Source organism: Erythrolamprus reginae, chromosome 1 (assembly GCF_031021105.1).
Source record: "Erythrolamprus reginae isolate rEryReg1 chromosome 1, rEryReg1.hap1, whole genome shotgun sequence".
Taxonomy (NCBI): Eukaryota; Metazoa; Chordata; class Lepidosauria; order Squamata; family Dipsadidae; genus Erythrolamprus; species Erythrolamprus reginae.
Window position 1 is genome coordinate 340,134,447 of NC_091950.1, and position 14,993 is coordinate 340,149,439.

The following is a 14,993-nucleotide window of genomic DNA, read 5'->3' on the forward strand; positions in this document are numbered from 1 at the left end:
AAATTCAGACGCTTGGCAACTGATTTATATTTATGACGGTTGCAGTTTGCCAATCACCTTTTGTGACCGTCCAACAAGCAAACTCAATGGGGAAGCCAGATTCACTTAACAATCATGTTACTAATTTAACAAGTGCAATGATTCACTTAACAATTGTGGCAAGAAAGGTAATACAATGGAGCAAAACTCACTTAACAAATCTCTCACTTAGCAACAGAAATTTAGGCTTCAATTGTGGTCGTAAGTTGAGAACTATTTGTATAGTAAAGTCTTTGCCATGAAAGGCCATTGTATTGACATACAGTATTATGTTTTGTTATCATATGGAAAGATCTCTGTATGCCACGTGAAATTTGGGGATCCTGAAGATTGAGATTTTGTGAATAAAAAAATAGCAATATATTTCTCCACATTATACATACATTTTTCTAGAACTAGGGTGCTTAGCGCTTTATAAGAATGCACTTTTCTCTGACTTCCGGGGCGGGGCCATGGCGAGCAGGCAGGACAGAGCAACGCTCCGCTCTCCTGAACCTGAATTCTGATGTTCGGGGGCTGAAATTTCGGCTGAATTTCGGCACAACCATGTTGGAGAGGTGGGTGAAGAAGCGGGGGTTCCTTCAAGCACGGAGGTGAAAAGCAATCACCCCGTGTGTAGAAGAGAGAGCTCTGCAAACCCCGAGGCAGGAGAGCCGCCAACCAACATACCGTATTTTTGGAGTATAAGACGCACTTTTTTTCCTCCCTAAAAGAGGCTGAAAATTCAGGTGGGTCTTATACTCTGAATGCAGCTCCCCCCCATAAGCTTTCCTCCCCCAGCCCTAACTAGATGCTAACAATCTTCCCAGCTCTTATCTTGCAGGTTCTTTCATTGTTACTGACTGTGAAGAATGTTTTCCAAGCTCTAAGTCTTTGCAGAGTTTTTCCCCATTACTCTAACTTGCTCCAAGTAAGTTTCTTTCCAGCCCTAACCACGTGCTAACGATGTTCCCAGCTCTTACAGCTTGAAAGCTTTTTCATTGTTACTCTGCTAAAAATCTGTTCCAAGCCCTCTTTGTAATTTTTTTTCATTGCTCTAACTTGCTCCAAATGTTTCTTTCTAGCTCTAACCAGGTGCTAATGATGTTCCCAGCTGTTACCTGCTTGCAAGCTCTTTCACTCTCTTTTACTCTCTGTGAATAATGTTTTCCAAATCCTGTCTTTGTAGGGTTTTTTATTGTTCTACATGCTCTGAATGTTTCTTGCCAGCCCTAACCAGGTGCTAACAATGTTCCCAGTTATTATAGGCTTGCAAGATCTTCCATATGACAGCATATGCAGCAAGGCAAATTCCTTGTGTGTCCAATCACACTTGGCCAATAAAGAATTCTATTCTAATGTTACTCTCTGCTAAGAATGTTTTCCAAGCTCTAAGTCTTTGCAAGTTTTTTTCATTGCTCTAACATGCTCCAAACATTTATTTCCAGCCCTAACCAGGTGCTAACAATGTTCCCAGCTCTTATCGGCTTGCAAGGTCTTTCATTGTTATTCTCTGTGAATGTTTTCCAAGCCCTAAGTCTTTGCAGTATTTTTTCATTGCTCTACTTGGTTAGACTTATTCTTTCCAGTCTTAACCAGGTTCTAACAATGTTCTCAACACTTACTGGCTTGCAAGCTCTTTCATTGTTACTCTCTCCAAATAAGGTTTTTTTTAAAGCCCTAACCAGGGGATAAAATAATGTGCTAAAACTGACCAGACTAAAGATGCTAGCCAGATGAATATCTGATAAGCAGATTCTTTTCCCTATTTTCCTCCCCAAAAACTAAGGTATATCTTATACTCCGGTGCATCTTATACTCAGAAAAATACGGTATTTACTAATTAGAAATGAAGTTACATCACTACCTATAGCTATTTTCAGTTCTTTGTTTATTTGAGACCTTCAAAAGAACCAGAACTTTATTATTTCTATTAAAAATATTTTCCAAAGTCAAATTTGAGTCTTTCTTAACAGTAGGAAAGTGGTGTGACATATTCTTTGGGGATTATTTTTTTAATGTTTAATTTTTCTTTCTGATACATACTACGGCCTGGATTTCCTATTTAAGTAGTTGGAAAGCCTAACTATGTTTATTTTTCTCCATAATAAATTATTTATAGTTATAATATATAATATATTTTCAGAAGTCACACGATAAATAAGGGTAGGCCCTACTTAAATAAAAAATACATATTAAAACTATTTGTCCATTAAATAAGGAATCCATTTGTAAAATTCATATGTTTATACTTTTTCCCAGGTTTTCTAAAAGGAAAAATATGGAAAAAGAACTATGCATATTATATTGTACTTGTAGAAAAGCAGTATGTTAAATCAAAAATTAACTTGCTTAATGTTATTTAACTTCAGAAAAACATATAATTTTCCCTTGTGTGCTGGAAGGAAATTTATATTCAGCGTTTTCATTTAAGCAATATTACTTGTGATGATTTACATATACTTTTCATTAGTTGTCAGCCAAAGTAAAACTTGTTTTAGAAAAATACAGTTTTATACACATGCCTGGGCTGCTGAGTCTATTTCTACATAGGAAAGCTAAGTGATGAGTAGAAATTCCTTCCAGACTTTGCAGGTCCTCATGGTTTGGCCTAAATTTGAAATAAAGAAGTACTTGGGAGGCTGAAGGCAGATAAGCCTGGCCTATGCAACTTCATCATCCCACATAATTTGAGCTCTCATGCATTTTAAGAAACAGGCAAAGACTAGAAGTGCATTATGTTTTTAGTTCACAGGATCACTTATTGTGATCTTGAGTTATCCATATCCGTTTTATGCAGGGAGATATATTTTCTGAGAGTCAGGTTGTATATGAATTTATTAAATGAAATTTTAAAAAACTTTAAATTTAAGGTTAAATCAGGAAGGTGTCCTAAGCACTTAACAGAAATTTCAGAGCTTCATAAAACAATTCTAGAAGGCCACAAAAGACCTGCCTTTCCCTCCAGCATTAAATTCCGAATACTGATGGAGCCAACACATGTACATTTATATTGGGAGATAAATTTTTAAGTCTCAACTAGTTTTCTTAAAGAGTGTTATATTTCATCACTTTTCCACCATTGTTTAGGATGAATAGTCATATAAATGTTTAATACATAAATAACTACATAATATATATATATTTATATAGAGACATTAACCCTGAAATGGTATCTATTCTATCCCCCTTTTATGAAATTAATATGCATCTGATGCCCAGCAAGTCATCTACCTAGCCAACAAATCTGTTTAATTTCAAGAATACTGCTCTGTCATAAATCTCATATAAAGATAGAGTCCCATCTTTCAAGATAGGCCTTTAAATTATTCGTAATTAGGGCTAAACGTATCCTTTGAAAAAAGTGGTTTGTAATACACTCATTTTTATGTCGTCCTATTGATCATGATGTCAAGTCAATCAAGTTCCAATTCTTGGCGATTCTATGCATTGCTTCTCTCTTCATTTTCCCCATCTTGTATTGGCTTCTCTTATTTCTATGGTTTGCTGGTGTTGGTTTTAATGTGTATCCACTGTGCAGCCTTGTTTAGTTGCCAGAGTGATGTGCTTGCTTTTACATACTCGATTCATGTTCATCACTGCTATGTGATCCAGGGCAATTCAATGCTTTATTTCTGGACTGACCTCCCTGCTATGATCAATCAGTAACTTACTTTCTGAATTGCCTTCAATGCTTTGATCAAGCTGCGGTCCTAAGAAGGAATGCAATCTTGCATAGATTCAATCTCTTCACTGTCAATTTTAATGTAATCTGTCTTTTCATCATCAATTCCAATTTGACACTCACCAATTGCTATTTTGACATTTGCTTACAATGCGCTTAGTGTTTTTGATGTTCAAGAGGCCAAATTTTAACTTTCTTCTTTGGTTTTTGAGAGAAGAGTTATGTTGTCAGTATATCAAAGATCAATCTTTACTCTTATTTTTAGCATCCTCACAGTATACAGATTGGATATTTAATTGTTGTTAACACTAATTACTATTACTAATACAAATTTTGATAATTTCTGATTTGGATCAGATTTTATTTTGGTTGACAATGAACATTATGAAAATATGCAGGATTTAATGAAGTACATAACCATGAGTATATTATCATATATAATAAGCATATTCTGGTTAGTAACAAATATGCAATGAGAATACGGATCTAAAGAAGCATTCTCTTTACATTATTAAATACACAATAATGAATCATGTCTGTATTATAGGAATCTACAATAGCAAATATCGCTCTGAATAACTGAAATATTTCAAAAAATAATATAAATATAAAAAATATTGCAGCATTAATTTAAACCATGGCATTTAAACTGGGATCGTAAAAGAGATTGTTGTGATTAAAGACACATTTAACCTTTTTAAGATTCTTGACAAAAGGAACACTGACAGCTGATAATATAATTTGTCAGAACAACGGAAAAAAGCACGAATTTATAAAAATGGATGGAATTAGGTCAGACAACAATGCTAAAGAAAAACGAATAAAAATAATTGTAAGCAATAGTTACAAAATAACATACAATACATAATATTGTAATAATAATATTGTAATACAGTATATAAAATACGGGTAACATAGAAGTAGAAAGTCAAAACATATATTGCAATTTATAAAACAGGAATGTATACATCTACTAATATTAAACATGGTATTTATAATAATTCAAGCAGTACCAGTTACTTAGAAACACTAAGGATCAGAGCAGATTTCTTCTGCCCTGAACATGAGGAAGCAAATGGGTCTGTCATTCAAGGACAATTGCATAGGCATTCTTTTTATTTGTCAGTGAATTTTAACCTTCTAACTCAGGGGTCCCAACTTTTCGGACTTTGGGGACCACCATGGTCATACTTTTAAATCCCATGGATCATCAAATTCATCATTCTAAATCCCACAGATCACTAATATGATTTTTAAAAGATTTTTAAAAGATAAACACATTTGTAAAATAATGATAAGAGAACTTCTATTTTATTAATATGAAATACATGTAGCATCTGTGCCCTGCTAATGCCAATAAGTCCACGGCAGCCTGCCAATGATTTTAAATACAGGCAATGAGCTTGGCTGCCATCCTACTCCATCCTGTTTGGCAAATCCTTTAAAAACAGACAATGCCTCCAAGAGTGTGCTCTCAGGGTCGTTTCCCTCCCCCATCCCACTATAGAACTTAAAGCACTTCCACTGTGAAATCTGTAAGTTTGATCAGTTTCCCACTAAAATCTTTTTTTCTTAGAAATTCATCTTTATTCTACTAATGCACAATATGATTGAACAATATACCAATGACAAAACACACTTAGTATAAGACACACCTTAGTTTTTGGGGAGGAAAATAGGGAAAAGAATCTATTTATCAGACATTCATTTGGCTAGCATCTTTAGTCTGGTCAGCTTCAGGACATTATTTTATCCTCTGGTTAGGGCTTTTAAAAAAAAACCTTATTCAGAGAGAGTAACAATGAAAGAGCTTGCAAGCCAGTAAGAGCTGGGAACATCATTAGCATCTGGAAAGAAACTCGCAAGTAGAAAAATGAAAAAAACCTGCAAAGACTTAGGGCTTGGAAAACATTCTTAGCAGAGAGTAACAATGAAAGAGCTTGCAAGCAGGTAAGACCTAGGAAGATTGTTAGCACCTGGTTAGGGCAGGAAAGAAACATTTGGAGCAAATTAGATCAATGGGAAAAAAACTGAGGGCTTGGAAAACATTCTTCGCAAACAATGAAAGAGCCTGCAAGGTAAGAGCTGGGAAGATGGATAGCAGCTAGTTAGGGCTGAAAAAAAGCTACATTCAGAGTATAAGATGCACCCAAATTATCAGCCTCTTTCAGGGAGGAAAAAGATGCGTCTTATACTCTGAAAAATACGGTATTTCTTTCCTGTTTATGCAAATCCCTCACGGAACCTGTTATCAAATAATATAAGGTAACTTTAAGTCTTTTAAATCCAATTATGGCATAAACAAAATTTGTTTCAAACCAGTATTTATTTATATCTGTATCAGTATCTGTGAATGTAGTAATGAAGGGTGGGAGGAGGAGAGAGAGGTGGGAGAGAACAAAGGAGAGGACTCTGAAGAGACAGAGAGATATTTCTCTAGGACCCTCTCCTCCCCATCCCATATTGTGCAATTCACATTCTGATCTTGTTTCTCTCTTCACAGAGCACTAGACCGAGAGCATGCAATATGTCTAACAAAAATACCAAACTAACTATTCATGTTCACAATGCAAGTGATAAAACTGACAAAAGTAACCCAGAACTGCAGGACTTCACTGCTACTGCACTGAATTTATCTTTTCTAATCTGATGGAAGGTGGGGGGGAATAATATAGTACCTTAATGTATCTCTTATTCCTGGTACTAAAGTCAACAGAGAAGAAGAGCAAAAGCGAGTTTCAAAGAAGACAACTTTCTTTCTTGTTCAAATCTTATCTTGATCCTAAATTATCCAGATGTAGACTTCTTTAGTCACAGAAGTGAGACAATTTACTATATTTAAACTTTAAGGATTATGCATAAATGCATATGTGAAAAAATGTAAACATGGAATAGTTCACCAGAAGTAGTAAAGATTAATAATTAAAACACCATGACTCACCTGTTTCAGATAATAAAATATTAAAGAATACTTGGTTCCTCAATTTGATCTATTTTTGAAATATTCTCTTTACTGAATGAAAATACACATACACACACCTTTCAATTATTGTATTTATTAGACTGACATTCAGAACTGTAGTACAATCCCCCCAGCTAATTCTGTATGTGACATTGTGAAATATCAGCTCCTTTGAAATATTGCATATTAGATCTGTAAAGTATGGTAAGTTGTAAACTAATAGTAGCTGTAGAACTGCTGTAATGTCCATTCAGATGGAGATTTTATTTCTAATCATAGCAACAAGAAAATTATGATATAAGCATTACAGGAGTTTATCATAGCAACAAGAAAATTATAATATAAGCATTACAGGAGTTTAAAAACAACATGAACTACTGTATTCTGGTTAGAATAGAATAAAATAACAGAGATGTAAGGGACCTTGGAGGTCTTCTAGACTTCTAGTCCCCTGCTTAGGCAGGAAACTCTACACTACTTCAGACAAATGATTATCCAACATCTTTTTAAAAACTTCCAGTGTTGGGAGCATTCACAACTTCTGGAGGTAAGTTGTTCCATTGATTCATTGTTCTAACTGTCAGGAAATTTCCCCTTAGTTCTAAGTTGCTTCTCTCCTTGATTAGTTTCCTCTCATTGCTTGTTCCACCCTCAGGTGCTTTGGTGGAGAATAGTTTGACTCCTTCCAGAATATTGGAACACTGCTCCCCTAGTCCTTCTTTTCATTAAACTAGATATACCCAGTCACTGCCATGTTCTTCATATGTTTTAGCCTCCAGTCCCCTAAACATCTTTGTTGCACTTCTGTGCAGTCTTTCTAGAGTCTCAACATTCTTTTTGCATTGTAGCGACCAAAACTGAATGCAGTATTCCAAGTGTGGCCTTACCAAGGCATTATAAAGTGGTATTAACATTTCATGCGATCTTGATTCTATCCCTCTGTTAATGCAGCCTAGAACTATGTTGGCTTTTTTGGCAGGTTGTCATAGTATTTTTTTTCCTGTTTTCTTGGTTATAAATAACATTTTGTGCCACTATATAAAAAACTAAAAATATTTAATTTTATATCATTTATGGACTCTCTTTCTACAAAATGAAAAATCATTAGTTATAATGCTTAAAAACTGATCAGGTTCTTGAATAATTGCCCCCCCCCCCTTAAATACTATGATTTCAAGTTAAATTTTGAAAAAAATTAACTCAAGCTCTGAACAAAAATAGAATCCAGATGGGATGTGTAATATGAAAACATAACCAAAATCATTCACAGCTCTTCCTTGTTTTCCAATTGAATGAGCTTCAAAAACCTATGCAACCACTGTTGCTATTAAAACAAAGAAGGAAGCTTGAGTGAAATATCAAGTCATAATTCAAATAATGAGAAGAGAGTTCTATGTGGACATAGACCAAAAATACATTATTTAAAACAATTTAAAGGCTTTCTTAGATTTTCCACCCATCTACTCACAGGGCTTTCTCTGTCAAGAAGGGAAAGATAAATTTCTATGTACCCTCTTATCTCCTTTAATCATCAGAAACTACAGCTAATTTTCAATTCTTTCACTGAAAAAGAAATCTTTTATTTGTAGAAATCATATTCTGGTTCCAACCCATGGGAATCTGCATTAAATTCTCGATTACACTTAATAAGTGGAAATATCTACTTTCTTACAATAAACAAAATAAAATAAAATGTATCTGAGTTAAAATCTGATACTTGATATGTTGTAACACAATGGAGGACAATCAATGTACTGGTGTGGCAATCACTTATTTATCTATTATCGTTTATAACTGATCATTTGCAGCATTGCTTGCACATAATCTGACAACTATTGCTACATTGAGCAAAAACTTTATAGTATATATAGTATATAATTTTAATTATAATTTTTATAGCATATAATTTTAATTATAATTTTTATATAGTATATAATTTTAATATTTTCAGTATGAACAAAGGAAAGAAAAACCAAATAGAAATCTAGCAATCTTCCACATTTCATTCCTAAACATACATATATGAGGATTTCCGCACGAATCCCAGCGGCCGGTTAGGTCCCACAGAGTTGGCCTTCTCTGGGTCCCGTCGACTAAACAATGTCTGCTGGTGGGACCCAGGGGAATAGCCTTCTCTGTGGCGACCCCGACCCTCTGGAACCAGCTCCCCCCAGAGATTAGGACTGCCCCCACCCTCCTTGCCTTTCGTAAACTTCTTAAAACCTACCTCTGCCGTCAGGCATGGGGGAACTGAGACATCTCCACTTGCCTATGTAGTTTTATGTATGGAATGTTTGTGTGTATGTTTTTATATAAGGTTTTTTTTAGGTTTTTAATGTAAAATTGTTATTTTAGACTTAATATTAGATTTGCCATTGTATACTGTTTTATCACTGCTGTGAGCCACCCCGAGTCTACGGAAAGGGGCGGCATACAAATCTAATAAATAAATAAAATAAATACAATAAATTTCATTATGCTTCTATGTTATTGCTAAATATTTTCATTAAAAATATCATAATCAGGCAACAGACATAACAAAATTATTAGTTTGAAGCAGTACATTCAACAAACTGTAGCAAGAGTAATAATTTACAGCATCCCAAATACTGTATTTTCAAACTCAGAGAACCAGTACGCTATAGTAGTTAAAGCAGCAGGTTACAAACTGGGAGACTGGGAGTTCTAGTCCTGCTTTAGCCACAAAGCCGGTTGGGTACCTCGGATCAAATCAATACCTCTCTCTCAACCCTAGGAAGGAGGCAATGGCAAACCACATCCAAAAAATCTTGCCAAGACCTGTCCAGGTAGTTGCCAGGAGTCAACAATGACCCGAAAGCACCCCCTCGCCACCCAAAAAACACAAAAAATGTGCTTACTACTATTGCTGGTATGTTGTTAGTGATTCTTTAAATTATAATTATTATAAATTGATAATTATATAGTATTTTAAAAAATATTTTAACTTATTTTTCTGAGCTCAACTTAAATATTTATGAAATGATTTGCTGTACTTTTTGGATTATAAGATGCTCCAGACTATAAGATGCACCTAGCTTTTGGGAAAGAAAACAAGGGAAAAAAATCTGTCTCTGCCTCCCAGCGATTTGCTTCCTTGCAACAAGCGGCAAACAATCTGGTCAGTTTCAGCGCAGCCTGATTTAGCACAAGTAGCTGACTGGTGGTTGGATTGGCCTCCTGGAATACCAGGCTCTGGGGATTGTCACCATTTATCACCACCACCGTCACCACCTATCACCACCTCTGCATGCCCCATTTTTGTCCTCTGCACGTCCTGGGTTTGGCCTGTTCCAGGCGGTGGGGTTGCCACTGCCTATCCCAGCTGCCTGGAACGAGCTAAAAACGGGATGCATGGAGGCTGAAAATAGGGCGCGTGACAGCAGTGGTAATCCCCGCAGCCTGGAACAGCTGATCATCAGCATTCCATGAGATGATCCAACCGCCAAGCAGCTGCTCATGCTAAATGGTGCTTTGCTGCTTGCTGCAAGGAGGCAAACTGCTGGGAGGCAGAGGATGAAGGGTGGGGGCTGGTGGGCAGCCGGTTCTTTGCCAACATTTGCTCTATAAGACGCACAGACATTTCCACACACTTTTTTTTGAGGGTGTATGTGTTTGCATCTTATAGTCCAAAAAATTTGGTAACTTAAAAGGGGTGCACAAGTAAGCAAAAAGAACAGTCTTGGTTTATATAAGAGTTGTTTAAAAATATTTAATTATAAACTCAATACAAGACAACTTATAAATCAGGCAATATTACCTTATTTCATTTCATTTGCTTTGGAGGAAATAAAAAACTTGAGGACATAAATTTATGTCAGTTCTGGAAAACAGATTTTAAAAAACAAGGCAGATATATGGCACTATTAAAGTAGTACACATAAGGATTAAACAAAACTGGAACTGTGTACTAGCAACAGCTTTGGGACAACACTACAACATAGTAACAGTTTTGCTTTGTGAGTAGCATTTTTCTCAAGAATATATCACAAGAGCTTTAGTCCAATAATCATTACTGTAGTTATCCTATCAAGTCCATCATAAATAATAATTAAAATAGCAAACATTTGTATGGCTTACCTTATCTATCATCTTGCGTGCTTCCATCTCCTCTGTGTTAGGATTTTCCAGTTCAATAGTGTAAGTACCTTTATCACTTTGGTCATCGTCATCCTTTTCAAGATTCATTGAAACAAGCTGAGTTTTTAGCTTCTTCTCCATGTCCTCGTTTGGACTTGGTCTATGCCCAAGGCTTCCTGAACTTCTTAACAATGCACTTTGTAAGAAAGGTAGTACAGCAGAAGGCTCTTCTGATTTTTGCTTGAAAAGTTTTGCATGCACTGCCCTGTGCTGGGCGGAGTTGTTCTGGGCTGCTGATGAGGGAGGTTTCACTTTTTCAGTTCTTGCAAGGGATGCTGGAGAAGGTGTTTCAGGGCACAAACCTCCTATATTTTGAGAAAAGGAATATGATCGCCTCTTCCGGGGATGGCCTTCATCAAAGAACTCAATCATAAAGGCAGTCTGACTTAAAACAGGTTGATCAGAATGTTTCTCTACATTCAGAGCTTTTGAATGTATTTTTTTCTGTTCAGTATAATGATGCTTTAAATGATCTTCAAGTGAAGCACGTTTACTGTACAGCTTGTGTGCCCCAACATTTTCTGAATCACTCTGTGTTCCATCATCATGTTTATTTCCTGCAAAGACAAAGAATAGAAAAATCTAGCTCTCTACATTCAGCATAATGCAAAAAGAGCATTCCAAAGTTAATACAAATACAGTATTTGGTTCTCTGTTAGAAGCTCAACGATTCGTTAGTTAACAAGTCGTCAGGCTTCCCATAGCAACAACACACTCATTCAGACTTGCTATACAATAATAGAGTCATTTGCCAACTCACCACCAAGGGTTTGAATTGCCTTATTCATAAGACATCCAGTTCTTAACCAATCATGTTCTGATGAAATCTGAGCACTTTACTATCAAAATGAGGGCACGAGAGATAACTTAATTTTCAATCAAAATTTATTAACCCCTTGTTAAAATACCTCATGACCTAGGAAAGAAAACTTACTTCTAAATATTCATGAAAAGTAGAAAGCAAAAAGAAATAACCATTGTATAGGTTTTACACCTATTGTTAATCTGCAGAAAATTTAGACCTATCCCTTCTGTTTCCAAAATGCATTCCTTCATTTATTTATTTATTTTTATTTATTTATTAGATTTGTATGCCGCCCCTCTCTGTAGACTTGGGGTGGCTCACAGCAACAATAACACAATGTACAACAAATCTAATAATTTAAAAACACTAAAAAACCCATTATTAAAAGCAAACATACACACAAACATACCATGCATAAACTGTATAGGCCCGGGTGGGATGTCTCAATTCCCTCATGCCTGACGGCAGAGGTGGGTTTTAAGGAGTTTACGAAAGGCAAGGAGAGTGGGGGCAGTTCTAATCTCAGGGGGGGGGAGTTGGTTCCAGAGGGTTAGGGCCGCCACAGAGAAGGCTCTTCCCCTGGGTCTCACCAAACGACATTGTTTAGTCGATGGGACCCGGAGAAGGCCAACTCTGTGGGACCTAACCGGTCGCTGGGATTCGTGCGGCAGAAGGCGGTCCCGGAGATATTCTGGTGCAATGCCATGAAGGGCTTTATAGGTCATAACCAACACTTTGAATTGTGACCGGAAACTGATCGGCAACCAATGCAGACTGCGGAGTGTTGGTGTAACATGGGCATACCTAGGGAAGCCCATGATTGCTCTCGCAGCTGCATTCTGCACAATCTGAAGTTTCTGAACACTTTTCAAAGGTAGCCCTATGTAGAGAGCATTACAGTAGTCGAACCTCGAGGTGATGACGGCATGAGTGACTGTGAGCAGTGAGTCCCGGTCCAGATAGGGCCGCAACTGGTGCACCAGACAAACCTGGGCAAATGTCCCCTTCGCCACAGCTGAAAGATGGTTCTCTAATGTGAGCTGTGGATCGAGGAGGACGCCCAAGTTGCGGACCCTCTTTGAGGGGGTCAATAATTCCCCCCCAGGGTTATGGACGGACAGATGGAATTGTCCCTGGGAGGCAGAACCCACAGCCACTCCGTCTTATCCGGGTTGAGTTTGAGTCTGTTGACACCCATCCAGACCCTAGCAGCCTCCAGGCACCGGCACATCGCTTCCACTGCTTCGTTGACTGGACATGGGGTAGAGATGTACAGCTGGGTATCATCAGCATACTGATAATACCTTACCCCATGCCCCTGGATGATCTCACCCAGAGGTTTCATGTAGATATTGAATAGCAGGGGGGAGAGGACCAACCCCTGAGGCACCCCGCAAGGGAGTAACCTTGAAGTCGACCTCTGACCCCCCACCAACACCGACTGCGACCAACCGGAGAGGTAGGAGGAGAGCCACTGAAGAACAGTGCCTCCCACTGCCAACCCCTCCAGCCGGCGCAGAAGGATATCATGGTCGATGGTATCGAAAGCAGCTGAGAGGTCAAGAAGCACCAGGACAGAGGATAAACCCCTGTCCTGGCCCCGCCAGAGATCATCCATCAATGCAACCAAAGCAGTTTCCGTGCTGTAGCCGGGTCTGAATCCTGACTGTTGAGGGCCTAGATAATCGCCTTCTTCCAAGGACCGCTGGAGTTGTAGCACCACCACCTTCTCAACAACCTTCCCCATAAAGGGAAGGTTGGAGACTGGCCAATAGTTTTTAAGAATGGCTGAGTCCAGGGAAGGCTTCTTGAGGAGGGGGCGCACAAGTGCCTCCTTGTAGGGATCCGGAAAGGACCCCCTCCTCAAAGAAGCGTTGACAATCTCTTGGACCCAGCTCCGTGTCACCTCCCTGCTGGCCGAGACCAGCCAGGAGGGACACGGATCCAGTAAGAAGGTGGCGGAACTCACAGCTCCAATGGCCTTGTCCACTTCATCAGGTGTCACCAGATCAAACTCTTCCCAGACAGGTGGACAAGTATGGGCCCCAGTCACCTAGACTGACTTGTTGTCAGTCGACTCTGTTATCCAATTTGAGTCGAGGTCCGCCTGGATCCAAGCAATTTTATCAGCAAAAAACGTGTTAAAATCCTCGGCACTACTCTGTAAGGGCTCCCCAACTCCCCCCTGGTTAAGAAGGGAGCGGGTCACCCTAAACAGAGCAGCCAGGCGGGATTCCGCTGATGCAATCAAGGCGGCATGATACGCGCTGCCTTGAGCGCCACTTTGTAAGTCTTAATATAAGCTCTTACAAGTGTTTGATCGGATTCAGACTTACTCTTCCTCCATCGCTTCTCTAGATGTCTCTTCTGGCATTTCAACTCCCGGAGCTCCTCGTTAAACCATGGAGCTGTACGGGGTCTAGTGCCGCGGAGAGGTCGCAACGGCGCAATCCGGTCAAGAGCCTTCGCTGCAGCCTTGTTCCAGGCTTCAGCAAGAGACTCCGCCGAACTGTGGACGAGTGCATCGGGAATAACCCCAAGCGCCTAATCGGTTCCGCCTCCCTGCGGGGAAGGATTGGAGCCAGGAAGTCAAGCCGCAATAGAAAATGGTCTGACCATGACAAAGGCAACACTTCTAAGCCCCTTAGTCTCAGACCATATTTGCATTAATAGTGATAAAACTTAAGGTTTTTTGCTATAATTAAATAGTTCCTGTGAAAATTTATTGTAGAAACAGAGCTAAATATAGTAATATTTTTATGTATCCGATTTTAAAATGCAATTTAGAGTCACATGAAAAAAGGCTAAATAAACACAAAATATCTAACTGAATAAATACAAAGCAACTATATAATATGGAAATCTTTATAGTAAAAAAAAGTCAAGATTATTAAGAAGAATTTCCCCTACATAAATTGAGTAATTTCTCAAGGTTTCTCCATAAAGTTGATTGGCTATAAAAATGCACTATTTTCCTTCCACAAAAACAAAAAACATTTGGTATCTAGATACTGAGAAAGTTTCGATATACTTTCCGGACCAGGAAAGACCAGCCCTGCGTAACATGCTTTCAACTTCATGAAAGTTTTCAAAACAATTACTTCATAACAGCCAGTAATGGTTTTTTGGCCTCTTACATGCATATTATCTAGGAGTCAAGTTTGGAAGTACCAGAGTACCAGCAACAAAACATGGCAAGGGATTGCACACAAGATGTTCAATACTGTATGTTACTGTAATGCATTCTACACTCAGCAATACAAAACCTTCTGAAAAACATCAACATTAAACCACAACCTTTGATGACTGCCTCCAAAGAATTCAAAACATAAGACCTTTTTAAAAAAAAAATAAAAAAAAATTCT

The 14,993-nt window shown here is 38.1% G+C and overlaps 1 protein-coding gene across 6 annotated transcripts in view; it reads right to left on the reverse strand.

Moving 5' to 3' along the window:
• The window catches only part of CEP170 (centrosomal protein 170), a 113,277-nt gene that overhangs the window by 45,303 nt on the left and 52,981 nt on the right, over positions 1-14,993 (reverse strand). For all 6 annotated transcript variants that reach the window (XM_070734028.1, XM_070734032.1, XM_070734031.1 and 3 more), the window contains one exon: positions 10,764-11,380. In XM_070734028.1, coding sequence (XP_070590129.1) covers positions 10,764-11,380 — 617 coding nt within the window. The remainder of the gene's footprint in view (positions 1-10,763; positions 11,381-14,993) is intronic.